General features: G+C 28.7%; 1 protein-coding gene across 1 annotated transcript in view; it reads right to left on the reverse strand.

Moving 5' to 3' along the window:
- LOC123300530 (runt-related transcription factor 1) overlaps positions 1-22,513 on the reverse strand; it is a 62,018-nt gene that overhangs the window by 8,550 nt on the left and 30,955 nt on the right. The window contains exon 3 of the mRNA XM_044883115.1: positions 6,356-6,460. Coding sequence (XP_044739050.1) covers positions 6,356-6,460 — 105 coding nt within the window. The remainder of the gene's footprint in view (positions 1-6,355; positions 6,461-22,513) is intronic.

The raw sequence follows: 22,513 nt of genomic DNA on the forward strand, positions 1-22,513 counted from the left end.
TAATTCCCGAAATTTACAAAGTAATTATATTTAAAAAAAAATTTTTCATCTTTAAACGAGCGATAAAATTATTGAGTAACTTTATGAAAATATAAAATTATTATTACAATAAAGTTCTCATATATGTACACATCTCATTTTCCCCTCCAAATCTCACCCTTCTCATCATTAACCAAATCTCTAATGAGTAGTGAATGATGTCGAAGAAAGAAGTCGTTGTAACTAAGTAACAAAAAACATAAATACGTCGCTACATCTCTAAATAAAACTTTCAAGAAGACATTGTAAAGTAAAACTAAATGTTGCCTACTTTTAAAATAAGGTGTACTCGAATATGTGAGTATGGGAGAAATACTTATATGAATAATAGTACCCCACATCTCATATATGTTACCCATTTTACGCTTTCAAGTGATGAAGAATACTTTCGACGATCGCACTTTAACATTTACGCTATTTTCGTATATACTTGTGTTGTTAAGAGATGCTGATGATGACGATAACAACAGAACTGGAGCCAAAAATTAATTAATAATCATGCATCAGGGAAAATGGGTTCTATTATGTATTTGTGTGTATGTGTGTGTATATTCGAATCTTCGTCAACATATTCGAAGTGTATGTATGTGAAGATACATTAAATATTGTTACTTGCTTCTATAGATGTGAGTCAAACGAACGGAATGCGGTGAAAATACTAAACCCATACTACTAGAAATAATGCCTATATGTTTCTTGAAGAAGGTACAATAAATTTTTAACCCTTTGATGGTTTAAATAATAGATCGTACAAAAATGACAAGTTTCTAATTTTTAACTTCCCAGTATAAGAAGTTATTATTATGGATCAGATTGTCGAAAACATCAACATATCTTTACGTTTCATAGTTAGGACAAGCCTTTACCCCCAATTTTGAGAAGTATGTGTTTACGTGTTAACCGATAGTCTTTATAAGCGATATGTAGCATTTTCATATTATAGCAAAAGTTTGTGTATATGTAAACATGCCCGTCGTTATTGTTAACCGATTTCAAAGACGATTGGTCACTTTATCAAATATTTGAGTTGGTAGAATCCAAGATAAATTTAATTTGGCTTAAAATAAAGTTTAAAAGTCTAAAACTAGTATTATGATGGTGTCTTATTTATCTGAAAAAGTATATACATGTAGAAAAAAGTGTATGATTCCTATGAATATTGGGCGCTATAGCGCCGATACGTCCTTATAGCCAGTTTTGACTGTATTAAGTGTTTTGTGAGTTATCCACGCGTAAAAATCGAATATTTTTCTTCATTCTAGTCAACACTGAAAATATTGTTCAGCCTTCAAAATGTTAGGGGCAAGATTCATTATATTTCACCCAAAATCTGTAACTGCCTCTTACTTCGAGGAAAAATTTTTGCAGTATCCGTATCACTAATCTAATCACGAAATACGTTTTCTAGTTTTCGAAAAATCGGCTAGGTCCATGTACAAGTACTACAATTTTCAAGGTAATCATACAATTTTTAATATTCGAATCAAGATGCAATTCAAAATGCTAAATTTTTCAAGAATTCGGAAGTGAACCTAAAATATATGTAATATAAAGGGTTAAATTATGAATAATAAAGGGATGAAGTAAGTAAGCCAACCCTTTTTGCCTCTCTATAATAAAATCATCACATATTTCATTTTCCTTATTATATACACATATATATGCATATAATATTGTATAGATATAATATAATATAATATATAATATGTATTTATAATATTGTAACAAGTATCGATGTTTTCTCGTTATATTTAATATAATACGTTCGTTATATATATAAACGCAATATTTACTCACTTGTGTTGTATTCAATATATGTATAGTTTAAAATTATTAATAATAATTCATATTCATATATACTGAAAGTAGCTTTGATTAAATCGAATTTTATATTATTAAATGTGTTAAGTGCATGTATTGAAATGTTTATAAGCTGCTTTTAAAGCTGATTTATTTAAAATATTAATTTCGAATTAATTTAAAAAAACAAGAATTATGAAACAAAAATTTGAAATCATATCGATTCTTTGTACGCCTTTTGTGAAAAATGCTTATCGATTCTCTGTACGGTATATGAGAATCAAAGTTAGTATTTCTACTAACAAAAATTTTCATTTTTATGCACAGTTTTTAATTTTAGTATGATTATAAAGCTTAAAACTTGAACTTTAACATTGATTTTTTATGTAAATGGTAGCATAATGAAATGTGCCCATCCAAACGGTAGATCTTTATAGAGAGAGACCTAAAAAAGTATGCGTATAGCTGCCTTCCTCTGTCTTAAATTAACTCTATGAAATACTCAGACATGCACGTTTTTATATAATAATTCAAAATATTAATGTAGCGCTTTATCAGGCTGAGAGACAAAAAGGGAAGACGATCCCTTTTTTTCGGTCTCTTTTAAAACGGTCAATAATCCACTCCATGTTTTATATTGTAACCGACGCTGCCACTGACTAATATTAACTTATATTTTTTAAATATTAAGTACGCCTATGAATATTTATTTTAGTTCATCATTTTCCCACCGTACATTTATGGATTTTTTTATAATCGAATCATGTTCGTATCTTTTTACGAATATACACGAACATTGGTATTGGTCGATGATCGACAAGAGTTATTAAGAATGCGCGTAGCATTGAGAATCAATAAGGAAGCCATATTGAATAAAAGAATCAAATTTAATTTTTTTTTGTTTGTAATCATTTTTAATAATTAAATTGATTTACAATAATTAAATGTTTATTAAAAGTGTGATCCTTATCCTCACATTCAAACCCCTCTTACAATATATAACCTCTTTGGTGTTGACGCAAATGGTACACGAATACAAGAACATGTTTTTATGGAATTGACTCTATCGAGTGATATATCTTAAGTCGAATGATGTAGAAATAATCAGTATGCGTTACATAAAGTGTAAAACATAACTTGATTTTATGAATAATATTATTAATAATAATAATGATAATAATCAAGATGTTCTTCGTTCGCTGCTTGTTATGTTGTTGTTTATATGTGTATAATGAATAAAATGAATGATATTTATATGTTTTAAGTACTATTGTTTGTTTGTTTATAATAACGCTACTCTTAACTCGTATAGTGGTATTTTGTTAAATATTCTCAAGGGTCTAATAAAAACTGTTTTAATATTATATTTATATTTTACATATTTTATAAAAAATACAAGTGCGAATTATTCACAGACTTTTATATATAATATATAAAACTAGCTGTTACCCGCCCGCTTTGCGTGGCGTAAAATATACCCGCTTTGCTGGGCAACATCCCCACTTGCACCCCTCCCTCCACATTTCCTCGCGTTGGATAACATTTTTGTAATGTACACGTCATGCTCTTTTATTTGATACCCCACTTAGGTATATTTGTAAATATTCGATATTTCCTTCCCACTTTCTCGCTACAACTTTCTACCCACCGAAGGTAAAAAAAATTTCTAAATGTAATTTAAAACATTCTGACCAAGTTTTGAACTATTAAAAGCCATAATTTAAAAATATGAATTTTTTAGTCATGAACACCCCCGCAACCCCCCTTGTGGGTAGAATTTCGTAAAATCCGTTCTTAGCTGACCTCTACTTGGCAAAAGGAATATTCCTGCCAAATTTCAAGTCTCTAGGTCTTATAGTTCCAGAGATATCGTGATGAGTGACTATCTATCTATATCTATAGAAAGTCTCCTATATATATAAGATATATATAGATAAACTGATTAAATTCATTGTATTAAAATGACAAGTAAGAAAATTGAAAAACCTTGGAACATTTTTGTCTTGCATTTTGATCGTCCTTTTCTAAAACATCTTTAACCCAAAAAGAAACAAAAAACTGACCCCTTTGATAGTTTTATTTATCATTTCTATGGATTTTTTGAAGTTATTAAGAAAAATAACTTAAGGATTCTCATTTGACGATAATTTTTTTTTCGCTAGATTTCCAAAATCGCTACGAAATAAAAGCCTATCTAACAGAGTTTAAGGCGATGTCTCTAAACTATTCACTCAATCGATAAATGTAAGCGAATTTTTTTTAATCCGGGTAGGTATCCCGAAAATTGGGAAAATTTGTTGATCTGATATTTGACAAAAAAAAAACTCATTCTAGATTAATTTTAACCCAAAAAATTCTAAATTCGGACACTCTTGAGGATTGGACGAGTAATTTCTTAGGTTTCAGTTTTCATTTCTTCAGTAACTTTTAGTTCGATGAAAATATCATTTAGATTTTCGAATCTCGTGGAATGTTCGGGATATTAAGATCCAAAAATACTTGAAGCTCATTTTAACCCAAAAAATACTATATTCAGAACTTCTTAAGGATTGGACAAGTAATTTCTTAGGTTTCAGTTTTCATTTCTTCGGAAACTTTTAGTCTGATGAAAATATCATTTAGATTGTGGAACCTCGTGGATTGTTCAGGATATTAAGATCCAAAAAGACATGAAAATACAGATCATTTGAAGCTTACATACAAAATTTATTTAATAATTATTAGTAAAAGTTTCAAGTATAGTTTCGAAGTCATTTTTAATAAATATAGATTTTGTTCGTTTAGTCAGTCCCACGTACAACCTTAATTTTTGTCACTTTTTAAACTTAAAATTCAACGAATTTAATTCGACAACAGTATATTTTTTTATTTTTAAATCATTTAAAAACTTTTGAAACTTGTATATTATCATAATTTTTTGTATTTCTCTTCTAATATCGTTGACGCATGAACTTGCTTAACCATGAAAAGGTTAGGATTCTTAACTGAAAATGTATTTCTAAAATAATCTCTTCAAGAGATAATTGATTCTAATTTGATTGTTTTTATTTCCACCTATGATTTCAATATTTCAACATTGATAATTTGAAAACAAACAAAACCTTTTAAAAAACAATTTATTGAGGGTAAAACGTTACCATGCACATAGCTTCATTGTAGATACATGTAGAATAATTATTATTTCAGTACATACATAATTATTTATTCAATGTTTTTTGATATAAAATTAATAATATTTATTAATTAGTTATAAATATCATTGTGATTTTAATAATTTCAACATTTTAATTAGTAGGTAAAATGTAAAATTTTGCGATATTTTTGAAAATATATTTATTAACGATTTTCTACTTCAGAGAAAATGAGCTATTGCTTTTTGTAATAAGGGTGTGTGTCGTGAATCAAAGACTATATATTTTCCGATCGCTTAGAATATTTTTTGAAAACTTGGCCTACCTATACAAATATTTATCAACATTTAAACTAGGTTTTTCTTTCTCTTTTCTTATTCAAATTTTGTTTTAGGTTTTAGGGTTTTAGAATTTCTTTACAAGGAATATGATAAAAATGTTGAAAAACACAAAACATTGACGTTTTAAACTCCCAAATTAGACAAAGATGTGTACGTAGGCTAGACGTTACGTCACTCACTATTTATTACCACGGATTCTTCAAACAAAACTCTATTTCGTTTATTACTCAATTTTAATTTAATTTTCAATTTGTTGATGAACTTCAGTCTACTCTTAAAGTTTGAAGGGTAATGTGGCAAATTCAATATCAGTACACTACCCAATTCTTAAAATAGGATTTGATTAGCTTACGCATCTCCTGTGCGACACATTTTATATTTATTTATACAAAATATTTTAAAATAAATTTTATATTTTATATTATATATGTATAAACAACCACTGGAAAATTAATTCAAATTGAAATCATGGAATAATTTTGTTGAAATCACACTCATTAATTAGGTTACGCCTAAAATGTTGAAATTTTATCAAATATATATTTTTAATTATATAAAAAATTGATATATTTTAAGTTGAATCTTTGAAAATGTTAAATTAAACATATTCACAATTTTGGTTAGGCTGAGATTTTCTGAAGTGAAATGCTTTCTTTTATGAAAATTTTTATTAGAAAGGGATAATTGTATAGCAACACTTGTTAGAATTTTCGAAAAATTTTCCATCAGTAGTCTTTGGATGGGCCTGCGCTTCTTGCCATCTATTCTTTCCAGAAATTTGATTGTTTCAAAAACTGTTTGTTTGAAAATATCATTGAAAAAATACAAATGAAAATCACTATTTTTTAGCATCTTTCCACAACTGGGTATTTAGATTGTTGTCAATAATAATACAATTCACCCTATTTTTAAGGCTTAAAAAGTGGTCGAAATAAACTTTTTAAACCGAAAAAATAGCAACTTTCTAAATAAACAATTCCTAATTTCATGGAAGGTGAAATCGGTATTTTAAACAAAAGATAATACAATAAATTTTATACTTACTTTGACAATTAGCTATTGGAGGCATTCGAAAACTAGATAATGGATCCGTCGCTGCAAATGGAAACGGCCGTTGTCCAAACGCAAAATGGAATTGTTGTTGTTGCCCTAATAAAGATAACACTATATTAGACGATTAATCTGCTCTAATATAATTTTGCAAAAGTTTAAAACGAAAAACAATTATATTAAATATTACATGATGATTAGGATCAAAACAAAGGAATCTGGAAAATTCTTATAAAAAAGGTTTTATAATTTCGATTTTTCTCGTGTATCTAAGTTTTAGTGATAAGTATGTTAATTTAAAAACACTCTAATTGCACATTCTAATTTTCGTTAGGTCCAAAAATAATTATACGCATCATTTCTACTTAATACGTAAAATGAAAATTTATTTCAAGGTGTATTATACATACAGGATGAGCCAGTTAGGGTGTCTTGCACATGGCTATCCGCCAACATAATTATCATTATTTGAAAATAGCAGATAAACTAACAGATATCCGCCTGCTTTGCACGACAGTTTCTCCTCACGTATCCTTCCTTCTGTTCACAATTTTATGGATTTTAATTTTTTTTTGGGGAGCTCTAACTTTTAGTGGGGAACTCTGACATTGTAACTTTCTATAAGTCCAATCATTAAATTAACGTGATTTTTATACTTTTTGGATAAAAATTACCCCATCCACCGAGTTTCATCAAATTCCAAAATAAAAATTTTTTTGCGTTTTTCTCAATTTTTTCAAAGGGGTACCCCTTAAAAAAATTTCAAAAAATCGAAATATTTGGTTTGTCTCCAATTTCGATAAAACTCAATTTATAAGGTAATTTTGACCCAAAAAGTACAAAAATCGGGTGCATTTGATGACTGGTCGAATAGTTTTTGAGATACGGACCAAAATCGATCCAAATATGGCGATATCTCAGAAACTCTGCATCCAATCATTAAAATAACCTGATTTTTATACTTTTTGGATAAAAATTACCCCATCCACCGAGTTTCATCAAATTCCAAAACAAAATTTTTTTTTGCGTTTTTCTCGATTTTTTCAAAGGGATACCCCTTAAAAAAATTTCAAAAAATCGAAAATTTTGGTTTATCTCCAATTTCGATAAAACTCAATATATAAGGTAATTTTGACCCAAAAAGTACAAAAATCGGGTGCATTTGATGACTGGTCTAATAGTTTTTGAGATACGGACTAAAATCGAATCAAATATCTCAGAAACTCTGCGTTGTAATTTGTTATAGGTTAATTTTCATACAAAGTATCATCCCCTTTTCACCAACAAACCATGAGCTCATATATCAAGTTTTATATTTAACTTCAAAAATGATTGTAAGAAAAATTTCATATTTTCGATTAATAGAAACTTCCAAAAAATGGGCAAATGTCATTGTATTTACAAGCTCATCCTCTTACTTCTACTTCCTTGTCTCTTGTAGCCAGTTTTTATAAAATCATTCAGTACACAACCATCTAAAAAAAGATATTTTCGTCCTTTGAGGCAGAATTAAGAAAATTATCTTAAAACACATTGTTACAAAAAATTAAAAATTGGGAAATAACCTATGTATTATCTTCTTGCGTACAATCCATTCCTGGAGATTCCTATGTCTCCCAAATCATCCAGTATATTTTATCCTATATATACCTTTATATACGCGTATACAAATTTAGATAAAACCCATGTCAATATTATAATAGTATTAGTGAACTGAAATTGACCCCAATGACACAACGAGCTAATTAATTTAGAAAGTTTTAATCAATTTATATACTTGAATTTTAAGAAAATTGTTGAAATTCTAATTTTGATTCTGTTATACGTATAGCTAGCTACAAAATAGTTTTTGACAATATTAAATCATTTACTTTAACACCATATATGAACATATTTCATCCGAACATCCCTTATAAATGAGTTAGGTGAACAAATGAACAACAAATTTTTGATAAAGTTATTTAAATTCAGTGTATATCTTCTTACCTCCCATACGTACTCATCTGCCCCATTTTGTTACGCTTAGTTCTAGAATATTTTATTTAATATAGAATGTGGTTTGAGAAAATTTCGAATTATATTATTAACTTTAAACTTACTAACTTACATGTTTCAAACAAAAAATAACCATAAGTGGAACTTGGAACTATTTCGAACCAAGTAGACGTGCTTGTACATTCCTAATTTTTGAGTCAAAAATATTTTAATTATTAAGGCTATTTTTATCACTTAGAAAATGTTTTTCACCTATTAGTATTTTTCAAACGCAAAACCTCTAATGAAATAAAATGTTTTCTAAGAATATTTGGTATAAATTATTAAAAATTTGCTTTCAATGCAAACTTCGCCTGTTTGATTTGTGGTTTTCGACATATGGGTCTTACTACAACTTGTAACATAAAACATAAATTTAAAGAAATTCGAAACACAAAATCAGTTCTAATCGATTCGTTTGTGGCATCTTAACTCCTAAGCCAATGAAATGATTTTCATTTTTTTGTTTTGTTTGGAAGATAATTTGATCGGTTCTTAGGAATATTTGAAGGAAATCTGCTCAGCCGTTGAAAAGTCATTACCTCATCTCTAGTTTTTATCGAATACGGATTATTATTATTATTATTATCTTTCTTTGTCTGCCGGGAGTTAAAAATCGTTTTCAATGAACTCAGAATTCAAAAATTGATTGATTTATGTTTTTCGGAATATCATTCAGCACAAATTTAAAATTTGATTAGTTAATATTTTAGAATATACAGTTTCTGCACCAAATTAACAAGATTTTTATAACTTCGAGACAATTACCTCAGAAATTTAGGTCGATTACGACTTTTGTTAGTTTTTCTGTTGTATTGGCTACAACAAAATTCTCAATAAAATTTTTGTCTATACAAACAAATACTCATATAGACTTTTACTGTTGCTTGACTAGACGTCATTGCTTACAATAATTTTTATAAATGAGTGTAAGTTAATTTTTTGTAACCCAAATTATCGAAAAATCAAATGAAATAAAGAAAGACCCCACTGGCGCTTACTTAGTAAACAAGTAGAATTTATAAAAAAACTCAGCTTATAAAGGCAGTAATGGTAGATCTTTTTTTAAAGCTCAGACTTTCAAGGCATTTCAACATAAAAGTTAAAACTTTTTTCTAAATATTTTCCCTCATTTATTTCATTACTTGTGAAAATCTCTCCAAAATTGTTGTAATAAACAAAACAAAACAGAAAAAAATTATGAATTTTCATCAAAACTTTTAGAAAATAAAAAGTATTCTTCTACATCAATTGAATATTCATCAGAATTTGATTCTACAGAGAATTTCGATGAAAAACAACACAGTAAAAAAAAAATTAAACAAAATGTATAAAAACTTTTTCACAAATGTTTCAATTCAATCTCGTATCCACACTATATAGAATAATGTTAAAATGAACAAAAATAAAACCTGGTACTCCTGCGGGTTAAACAAGACAAAGGATGATTTAGAAAGAAGAAAGGATTGAAAACACCAACTCTATACATGTATAATACATATAATAAAACATTGCATGATATACTAGAAGATTCGAGAAAGGGTTGAAAATGTTACAATATGTGAGTGTAGTATACCATGGGGTAGTTATATTCAAACTACCCCATACATGCAGTAAGTGTTATTGTAGAGATATGTACAAATTTGTAAGAGGGGTGCTCTCGATCAGAGAAGCTACTAGCCTCTGCATTCCGAGTGCCCAACGAGAGGAATCCTTAATGAATTGCTTGTTTAATTAATTAGAGCCCACGAGGAGTTGACCCTTATTATATACATATATAATATTGTCTATACTCCATATTATATTCGTAGATATTCGGCTTAGCTCGTCTTTATTATACGTGTACATGTTACCGATAAAATAAATACCTTATAATGACATTTCCCTTCATTACGTATGCGATACTTAAGAATTTTATAGAATGTATAGAGTTTATAGACGTTCCCAAAAAATCACGTTTTCTTAAAATCATCCCTTTTTCCGAAAAAATCACGTTTTCTTAAATTCATACTTTTTTCCTGATTGTCATTTATAAGCAGGTAATTTTATAATGCTTCTAACGGTATAAAATATATATATTTGAGCTATTAAAGCTTATGTTTTTTGATTGTAAATCCTACATTGAAGTGTTCTTAACCCCCAAGTGTTTTTAAAGGGTGTTATGAGTTTGGCCGCTATGTGTGTCTGTCTGGCTATGGCTATTCGGTTGGTTTTTTGTTTCGTTTGAAAGAAAATTTAATGGAGTGTTTTTAACTAAAAAATAAGCGATGCTCCTCAAATTCGCTTCAAATTGGAGAAGGATCTATAGAAAAACGTAATTACGAGAGCTCTTAGATATGTTTCAAGTTCGAGTTCTGGGGTTTGTACTCGAAAAATTTGTCGGGGATTTGTTAAATTTTGTAAATTTCACTTGTTAAAGGTATGCTTTATTATGCAATAAGACTAATTTTGTTAAGATTGTTATGTAAAACTAATACTCATTAGTCAAAAGCAGAGATATTTTACAAAAAAAAATGTTGGAATTAAATCATTGCCAGTAACATATATACATGGATAATATAATCATGGTTCAAATTTACTTTTATATTTGTGTAAAGCTATTATTAAAAGTGAATATTTTATATTTAAATAGGAATTATATTTTCGTTTATATAACGATTATCATTTTATATATTGTTACGTTATGCTTATAGTATTTAAATATTTAAATTTTGGTTTAGGTTATGTTTTTAATATGTATTTTATATTATTTTTATTCTGTCGTGAAAATAGATTAAATCATTTCATTTTAAAATTGAGACATATTAGAGATATTTTATGAAAATCAATTTTCCCAAATAGTTCTTGATACTATCGTATTTTATGAAATGAATGAGAAAACGTGACAAGAAGGCTTAGTAGATCATACCTCAAATGGTCGAGGCGCAGAGTGTGGGTTGCTTAGTTGTGCGATGATCTAATAAAATTTCCCAGATGGAAAATGAATGTACTATTGAGAGAAATTCTAATGCGAGGCAGTATTATCCAATCCTTGAATATCTCCTTAATAAACAAGGAAATATCGGTCAAAATAAGTAAATATCTAAATTTTTACTATATAAAATATGCACATTTGTCATAGAATATTATTTACTATTTTTCTAGCAGTAGATAGTAAAGTCTAGTATTTAGCAGTTTAAATATATTATTATATGTTGTAGTACTAAAGCACTAAAATAAATTTGTAATAATATAACAAGTTAAAATATAATAGATAAAATATGTTTAGTATGCATATTAAATATAATGAAGTACTATATAATGTGGTTGAACATAAATATTATTAATACATTTGTTTAAAAACATTCCAACTCATTTATAATACCCCCCCACCCCCTTAAAACAAAACAAAAGAAAACTAAATGCAGTTAAGTTTATCTTCCTTAAAATAGCATAGTTATTTTACTTATCTATTTATCTAAATAGTTCTTGTAGCATAATTTTATAACGCAAATTCAGGAAAGAATAATTATTGAAGATCTCTTATTTGTAAAAAAAGTTTGCAATACTTTTAGAACATGCTCACAGCTTTTGTTTAAGAAATAATTGCAGGAAATTAAGCACATTGTTGGTTGCAAAGTTCTGTTCAACGGACTTTTTTGCGATTGTTTACGATATGAATCGTCCTTATCGTCTGACTTGATCCACCTCTTAAGATCGACAAACTATGTGAAAAACAATAAAAGACCAAATTGTGTTGTATTTTTCTACTTTTTTTATTCAAGAGAATGAAATATTTGACCATTATATCCTTCAAAATTTTCACCTTCAAATTTTCACAAAGAGTGTATTGCCATTTAACTAGATATCTTCCAAGTTTTGCAAATTTCTTAATTCATTACAATCGCGGAGCAACTACCTTAATCAGGATTAAAACAAACTGTATGTTTTAGAAAAGGATGAATAACAAAGAAGATTATTATGGTGCATTTTTACGATTATGTATTTTTTTTTAAACTTGGCCAAATTTCATACACAAAAGAACAATTCCAGTCTTGTATAAAACTATATGTAATACTTTTTCTTAAAATAGGACTTGTTCATGGACTTATAATTTTCTAAATAATAGAACACAAGAAGCGCATAATATCATAACACAATATTATCCTTATACAACAAACTAGTACACACTTACATAATATCAAACTTATATAATAAATACCACAATGATACCATATGTTGCATTTAAGTAACCACATAGTGACTTTAGTAAAACTTCAATATATGGCAGAATATAGTATCCATTTTGTGTCACTTTCAAAAGGACTATTATCGCATAATATTATTATTACATATAAATGTTGCCAACATATTTATACTCTATAGATATAGTATCCGAATATACAGAAGAAGTCTATTAATAATACATAGTGATTCAGAAAGAATCGTCTTTTATCTTTTGGAGACCCTGGGCACATAACTATTAGATTGTATAAACAAATTGATGTGTTACAGAAAAAGATAGTCAGTCATAGAGACTGTCGACGTAAGTGAAAACTTTGGGATAAATGGCCATTAGCCTGGCTGGAGTCAATAATATTCAAAAAGCTGTTCACAATTCTAGATAAATATGTTCAGCGCAAATAAATACATTTGAATAGTAAGATATAATGTAATATATTATTTATATGCGTTTCCACAAATTATTTCATGGATTTTAAATTTTTTGGGGCGTAATCCTCAAAAACATTTTGTAATGGACAGAATTTTGAATCTTAGCCACCTCGGATCTACTTGAACACACACACAAATTTCATCCAAGTCGATCCATTCGTTTAGGAGGAATTTAACTACAAACACCAATGACGTGTGTTTCATGATTACAAGAAATTGTTTAAAATCAAAATCAGGAAAATATTTTGGTTTTGCGGATATTCATTAAGTTGAGTGAGACGTACTTTCGTGTTCTTCGAGCTATATACTCAACCCTTCCTACTGTAGCACTTATTCGAGCGACTAAGACCAAATTTTGGAACATCTTGTAAATAATACAATATACTCCATGGATATGTAAACGGCAAGCAAGTGTTGCCAACTTCCTTCTAAGAAGAACTTTATCGTTCAGTTACACTTATATATATTAGTTACAAGTATAATTATATCTCTCTCTATACTAGAATGTTACTTGTAGGTTTGTAAGTTTAACCTCCAAGTAGTTGTAAGTTTGTTATGAAATAAACGGATTTGTAATATCGATTTCAAAATATCTATTTGTTTTCGTTTACGATATTAATGTTTCATCGTCATTTTAGTGAAGGAAATGATACAAACTTGAATGTTAATAAATTATTTTTATCTTATAATCGAAATATCGATAAAATCTAATTTCTAAATTATGCGTAAATTTTATGTATACATTTCTAAATCTACTTTTTCTAATTTAAATTTACTTTGAGGTGGCTCATATTTTCAACTCATTTGAAAAAATATTTAAATATGCTAATGATTAAAACTGCAATAATCTTGCCTTGCAATAATTGTTGAAAATCAAAAATATCAATTTTGAAGAAAGATAAAAATATATAATAATTATACACAAATTGACATAAATAAATGCTATGAAAATGATACCCTTGTGTTATTAAAACTATTATAAACGTTCCTGACTTTCAAGTAGCATGGGTGTTTAATATAATTTTTATTTTCTTTAAAAATACAAATGTTTTCAATACAAAATAATCTTTAAACTAAATTTTATGTAAACAGAGTTAATTATTTTAATATCTTGTATTTTACTAAATTTAATATTAATGCTTCAATTGTCATATATAATTGATACACAAAAACTTGTAATTCAGATATAATAATATATTGAAACTATTAATAGATAATATATTTGTCTTTTTAAAATTATTTGAGATATTTTCCACCACTCTAGACCTGAAGAGTGTCTTCCACGTAGAAATGGGATGAAAAATTGACCCAATATTTTATTCTGACGAGCCTAAAAGGTACAAAATAAATAAAGTATTTTATAGATCTCGACGAACGGCTATGTGTTATGTGCTCCTTTCAGAAGGCGATATACCTGTAACTGTCATTTTTTGACTGCTTCTGTGGATTGAAATTTGTTTAATTCAAACTTCCGTTATGAGTTTTACGGGATCTAAGTGTGTCGATTCATAGTAGACGTGGATTAAGTTAGATTGCATTTCAAGTTCGGATAAGAAATTTAAGGCTATAAAACCGTCTGACAGTCATGTGAAGAAGATAGCGATATTAAAAATTTTTTCATTCCTTGGCCGAGATAGGAAAGTTACAGTATATTGTGTATGGACCATGTTTTACTCTCGTTACCTGAAATATTGAAAACCATTTACTGTCTGCAACTTTGTAACATACATTATTTGTATACAATGTTTAAAAAAAAAAAAGAGAGTAAAATAGCGGAATCTTTTTAAGTATGTGTATAAAATATAATATAATATGTAAATAATATATGGCTAAGAGACTTATACTGTAAACACTCTTATTATGGGATGATAACGAGGTTATTACAATCTCTACTCAAAATGTTGTGTTTGTATGTCGGCAAAATTATAACTCTCTACACATAAAAATATTTTAATAACACTCACTGGCTGGCTCTATGAATGAATGCTATGTTGGGATTCTATGTGTTTGTTACTCTCTGAAAAGGGTTTTTTAATTAAAATGGTTATTGCTACAAATTAAAATAAATAACCATACGATTAACTAAAAAACCTTAAACTGTAGGAGGTCGTTGCGTTACGTTCTGATGTAATATTATAATTTCATTTTTAAAAAAATTTCACTTTTATAGAGCATTATTTACGTCTATATATACATTCTTATATTTATTTCAATTTTCTGATGCAAAATTGTTACTTTCGTTGACAGATGAAAATTTATATTATAACGAGTCTGGTATCGTAAGTGAATGGTAGTGAAGGTCATTTCTAGAAGAAAACAATTGATATCTAAGGTGGCTGTGCGAATAACCATAATTGTACGTGGATTCTTTGGAAAGAATTTTCTACAGTCGTTGTGGATGGTGGATAATACAATGTAGCGCTAATTGCTGTTAAATATATAATAATTTTGAATATACTTGGAAATCAAGATTTTAAACCGATTTTGGGTGGAAAAATTGTACTTTTGGAACAATAAAGTATAACAAAGTTTTCAAAGAGTATACCTAATTATACCGAACCTACGAGAGGTAGAACCTTTCAATATTATATTGAAATTTGTTTCCCAATATTTTGGAATTTTCTTAAATAAAAAATTTTTCAGGCCTATATGACGAAGCCTCATACAAACTTTCTAGCTGTTGATCATTAAAAAAAAATTCTGTACTGCTCAGAAAAAAGGTTTTTTGACTCAATAGTACTACATAAAAAACGAAAAATATTTTGATCTTTGTAAGAAAATCATGCATGTGCCAAAAAGCTTGCTCCAAGTAAATTTCTTCTCGTTTCAAGAATGTTTTGGATTTATTTTTTAATTCTTGATTCAAGAAGAAATATTATTAGACCAAGAACAAATTTCTTACGTGAAGATTTTTTTCTATGTACCCTGATATGTATCCAAATTTTGTGATACATTTTTATTGTAATACATCATACCGTCATTCTTCTAATATTTGGGTGGTCTTCTTATACCAAAGAGTTGTTACTTCAAAAAGATACTTACACCTCTGTTCCAAAAGCGTCGTCGATTTCAAAAGAACGCGAAACACATATAATATATATATTTTTTTGTCTATATAATACAATTTTTAATGTTAAAAATATTTATATCATTGAATATTGTATTGTGAAACAGCTGGCGCTTTATATTAGACCACACACATACATTAGATAAAGATAGATATATAAATAAAAAAACAGAGAATTCTGAAAATAAATTTCAGAAATAATTATGATTCATTTTTCAAATTTGTTTTCTATCAATATGTTTTTTATTTACAAAATTATCATCCTACCTACGAAATAATTTGCAAAAAAAAAAAAAAATTATATTTGCGATTCATAAAATGTTTGGCACGATTTATCTCTAAAAATATTAATATTTCATTTTTATTTTCAAGAAAAGTAACGTTCGTACTTGTATTTTAATTTAACGTGGCTACCAACCTTAGCTAAAACTTTTCAAAATCTTATGGATTTAGAGCTTTAATTTCGAATTATGAATTTTTCAGCTTTATTCAAGCAATCTCTATCTCTTCGGACTTATTCATAGATGACAAAAAAAAGCTATATTTTCATCAAACAAAAGTGTAACACTTTGAATCATGTGATATTTATTGTGTCAACAAATATAATGGACTACATAATATGGTAGCATGATAGCAGACAGCTTATTTAGTAAAAAAAAAAATCACTCTTAGCACAAAAAAACAAAAAGAATATTATTACAAATTATAAATATACAAGATGACACATTCATTATAACTCTCTGTGAACACAATAAAAGCATTTTGGGGGTTCATATTATTATTGCACATCACTTTCAAACTAGAATGAGTGCGAAATCAAACTGTGCACACAGTAAGTTAGAAAAGGTGATAAAATTACTAGAGAATATCGTACAGTTGTAACAACAGCAGCTTGTGACACATCTGAGAGAGTCTGTAAATGTATCTGTGTGTATGGATGTAAACCACAACTGTTCTCTCTACCTCAAACCTCTTCCTTCCAATTCCTACATGTGCAATGAGAGAATGTCCCTCTGAAAGTACACGGTGTGGTGGTAGAGCTGGTAACCCCACGAAAAAATTAATTTTTAGACGATTGGATTTTCAAGGTAACGGTCCTGACCTGCTAGAGACTTTGGTAGCCAAGATGGAAGGTGCATTCGAAGTTTAGGCGCGCTAACTGAGCGTATTATAGTGGCCTTCCGATCTTGTAGAGCAAGGTATGGTTTTGTCTGATCGTGGAGACAGAACCAAGAGCTAGGTATCTCACGTAAGATAACTACCACATTCTGTTTATCCCAATGATCCTAGTTAGTCTACTAGGATAAACTTTAAACTATTGAATCGTCATCGGTCCTTAAGCTAACGCCTACAAGTTAGAAGAAAATTAAAAAAAGTTTTTCATTTTAGTGTGGTTATATTTTGCCAGGCAGAAACTCAGATACCATAGAGAAAGCATCCCGTAATGGTTAATCCCTACGGTCAAGCTCATTTAGGAAAGAAATAATCGAAATATAAGTCGCTTTAAAATAAACTACCGAAAACGTTGCCAGCTCTCGTATCAGTGAATGTGGACGACAAAATCTGCTATCTGCTACTTGTGTGCTGCTGCTTCCTCTATATTATAACTGCCTCTCTTTACACATTACTCGTTGTCGTCGTCGGGGGCAGCTGACCGTTCCCACACACCATCATGATACACAAATTGTGTAGATGTGTGTCACATATAAAAGAATGGGTCTAGAATCAGGTGTTGTATCTGAGAGTCATTACAGAATTAGACAATGTTTGGTTGCGGGGCCAAAAGAATTGAAAACAGTTGAAGTAGTAAAATAAATATTGTATCATCTTATTCAATTACCTGAAATAAAGAAAAAAGGGAGTACCTAGGGCATGTATAGTCTCTTGTTCGTAAAGGCGCTTGGCATGAAGCCAAGTGACCCGAGTTCGACTCCTAGTATGTGTGTTTTTTTCCATTCTCTTTAAGTAAGATGACGCGACACGCTTTTTGCCTTTATTGCTGACGACATTGTATCAACAAAAAAGACCATCATTCTTTTTTTATTTGAATATTAGCCTCAATAAATGTTCGTGAATGTTAAGCTTATCAAGCAATTAAAAGTCTGTTAAAAATTTTCTTAGAGAAAAAAGTAGTCTGCCATGACCAATTTTCAGTTTTCTTTAAATGACTGTCAAATGCTACGTTTGTCTCTAGACCCAGAAGAAGATTCCCTCGTGTTTTACTAGAATTCTCTCTACACAGTTTAATACAGTTACTATTTGGGTGGACGTGTGTATGTGTCGTTGGGATAGATATGTTCAAATTTAATAAGATCTTAGTTCATACGATTATCTTTTTATTTATTACTTTTTTGGGAATTAGTGCTTTTAGTAAGCTTTTGTTTAAACTTAAAGTTGTGTTCATTCGGTCAGTTTTACAATGAAATCCGCTCTTTCAAAAGAAATATAACGCTTTTATATGAAACTTATCTTACTTTAATACAAACAAACAGCGAGAATTATCTCTGTTAAACTTTCTTTTTAGAGCATTTATAGCTTTTTGAGAATTAAAAAGGCAGTTTTTTTCGTACATAAAAACAAAAACAAATTTTACTTTATAGATATATTTTTTAATTAACAAAGTTTCCAAAAATCACAAAAAATTCCTAGGTCATCGGGCTTTTTATTATTATTTTATTGTTCAAAGTTGGCTGAAAAAATGATTCTTTTCAATTCGATATTTGTGTATATCAAAAAATCTAGAGAGCGTGATAAAAAACTATCTAAATAATTAGACAATCTTGCAGTTTATAATAAAATACCATAAAAATATAAGGTTTCCAATGATATAAAAACAAAATTTTAATTTAATATATGAGTTCATCGAAGATCAATCATTTGGTGAACAGAGGCGACTTAAGTTAGATTATTGATGATTGAAAAGCGATATCTATATTATCAAATTTATAAGCATCACTTGCACACATTTTAATATACACTGTTGTAGTTGCGTGGTATTGTAAAGCTAAAAATAACTCATTACTTGACTACAAAGCATGTATTTGGTTTATATGTATGTACCGTGCAATAAACCAAAACTTTTTTACAACACAGTAGGTTTACAATCACCTTAACTTTAACAGAAAGTTTTCAAAATGGATGAAACATTGACTATTTTTCTTTAAAATTAAAAAAACTGTGACTAAGTACGTTTAGGATGGCCTCAGTTCTTACTTGTCAGAATAAAATAAAGTCAGAATACATCGTTTAATATTCAAAGGTCATATTAGGAATCTAAAAAGGCCACTTATTTGAGTAAAAAGTACATTGGTAAGAGAAGTAAATCTTGCTAATATAAATATACCTTTAGTTTCTCTCAAAATTATATGAACTATTTTGGCATAGTCGAAGTATAGTAACGTACATATACATACTAACGACATACGAGTACAGTGAATTAACTGAACTTTAACAATACCATTTACTGCTAACATGAGATTTCAAATAGAAAACGAGCTTGCTTAACAAAGTAACAGCATTTATTCATTTCAATAGTTGGAACTTGCTACAACATATTACTATATATTGTACAAGTGCCAGTACTGCTAGTAATAAGAGTAGTAGTTTAGTTCTAACTATCTACTTCAGTACTAGAGCAATGTAGTATTTGTCCTACAATAGTTATTACTATATGTTAGAACTCTTTTATATAGAAAGTAATGCAAACTACGCCGAAAATTGAAACAAAATTTACAATATCCGCCAATTCCACACTCCGTCAAAGTCGGGAAAGACACGAGAATATGGATTTGTTACTTGTAGTGTCTGTCTTCGACTCGTCTTGCCCAAATTTGCTTAAAAAAAGGATACCTGGGTCTATGACAACACGAGGCACTAAGACGAACACAGAAGACCTTCATACTTGGCGAGGATACTCCACTAGACTGTGGAGTTTTTAGGTGTCTGCACTATCTAACATCCTTATAAAAAAAGTATGCAAAAGTAGCTTTAAATACCCACTAAGTTATTATTAAAGTATATTTCTCGTGAGTTCAGAGGGTACGTGTAATACACGCAAAAGGGATTATTTCAAAAGCAAAATCTAAAAAAAAAATAATATCTACAACTTAAAAACGAAAACAGAATTTCGTTTATGAGAAAGCTATTGGTCTAGTCCCTGGGGATAATGTGCATCATGGTTTGTTTTAAGTTTGAATATAGTCACACTAGATTACTATTCCATACACAGTAGAATCTCTATATCTCTCTACTTATATACAAAATAGAAAACTACAATTACTCTTTTTCATTTTGAGAATAAAACCACAATTGAGAAACAAAGAAAATCACACAAATAAAATCACATAATAAATAAATATAAAAACACAATATAGAAGAACTAGAATTTTCTAACACATTTGGTAGTTAAATAATGTAAATAAATTTTATTTAAGTAGTTAGCAGTGTGCTATTTTGTTGTATATAGAAAAAAGAAGGTATAATTTTCTACTTGAAAGAATACTAACTATTATTGTTTCAATTATTTTGGATAAATGGTATTTTTTGTAATTTAAAAGATTTTCAGTGGTGCCGCAGAGCAAATTTTTAAAGATATATTGTTTTTTCTTCAAAAATAATATAGTAGGATCGTGCTTCTTGAAAGCGTCCACCCTGCCCCGTTTTTGAAAATTTGTCACATATTTTAATGATGTAAAAATTTAAAATAAAGGAAGCGTCGAAAATTAATTTTATGCATATTTGCAAACTTTTTTTGGGCGGCGCGACGGGTCATTTTGAAAAAAAAATCTTCGTTTTTCGACAAACCTTTTTTTCTCTTTGGATTTTCGCAAAGTTTTGTATAAGCTATCGATGATGTTAGAACACATTTTTCCTGAAAAGTGGCAAAAATAATTGAAAATTGATACTTTTCGATTCAACAGATTACGAAAAATGTTCAATAATAAGACATTAATTAAAACATAACATTGAAGCGACGGGAAAGCGATATTTATACAGTGGGCTATTTTTTATTAGACAGCTTTGGTTTTTGAATATTCATCTATTCATTCATACCTAAGCTTGTTATTGGAGTCCTATTTAAAGGTTCTGGTTGTCGGATTGAAAAATGATTTTCTCGACACACTAGAATCCTTTTCCCGTTAGTTTTAGGATTGTTGCACAAAACATTCTGCAAAACGCCACCTAATCTATAAGCAAAATGCCGCCTAATCAAAAATAAAATTCTTTATATGAGATATTACCCAAATTTAAGGATTGATAGTAGGAAAATAATTGATATTAGGACTATCGGGGTGAACTAACTATTCTTGCACAATCATTTTATTCGACAATTCCTTTACACCAAAATTTTTAAAATCTATAATGAACATCTATTGTCTCTAATAAGAGATAAACGCTTAATATATAATCAAAACTCTCATTTCCCTTCTTTATTTAGTGTATAAAGGGCATATTGTATAAATTCGTATACACCTACAAATTCCGTCTCTAATTTTATAATAATAACAATATTCTAAATGCTGGACATTTCCTTCGAATGATATATTGAACGTATGTGTTTATACATTATTACAAGGGTGCAAAAGAAAGGGGTGATGAATGAAATCGTATCGAAACGAAAATACATTCAATAATTTATATAAGCTTTGTTCCTGCATCAAATTTGTATGGAATGATAAAGTAATTGAAAATACGGCTGCATGTAATAAATTAAAATTACACTTGATATCTATTTTGGTTCAATCTTACGAGTGACCCTTGCTACTAAACTTATTTATGAAGGCCAAATTTATTAAGTTCAAAGAAAATAATTATTGTATTCTTTAATTGAATGGATATTTATTAATTGAGTCGATTATATATCGACACAGCGATTCAATTTTCTCTTTCATTAACTTTCCTAAATTTAATTTTGCTAAAGTTCTAAGACGTTAAAATCTACAATTTTAGCAGAAAACGCAGATCAATTTTTGAAAAAATGCCTTTTTTCTTTGGACTGGAAGATCGAGCCATATTTTTATCTTCCTAATTAGTTATGCCTCTCAGAATAGAGTTTTGTTTTATTTACAACAAAGTATGGTAGCCTTAACTATTTCATTGGTGCTGTTTCGTGAGCAGAAAATAATGGGCACAAATGACCAAGTAATGGAGAAGATGAAAAAGGTATTGGGTAATTTCAATCTAGAAGTCAATTAATAAAACAGGTCGCACTACAGGTGACAATACATTTAGAAACAAATTTTCTGGACCCTTAAAAATTTCCGCGAACTATGTTTTTACAATTTATAGTTCTTACGGAAACCTGGCACCAAATCCCTTGGTCGTTAAAATTAGAATGAGAGTAAGATAACTATAGCATTCTGTACCATATCTAATTGTAACTCTAAATAAATGTGTAA

This window comes from Chrysoperla carnea, chromosome 5 (genome assembly GCF_905475395.1).
Source record: "Chrysoperla carnea chromosome 5, inChrCarn1.1, whole genome shotgun sequence".
NCBI lineage: Eukaryota > Metazoa > Arthropoda > Insecta > Neuroptera > Chrysopidae > Chrysoperla > Chrysoperla carnea.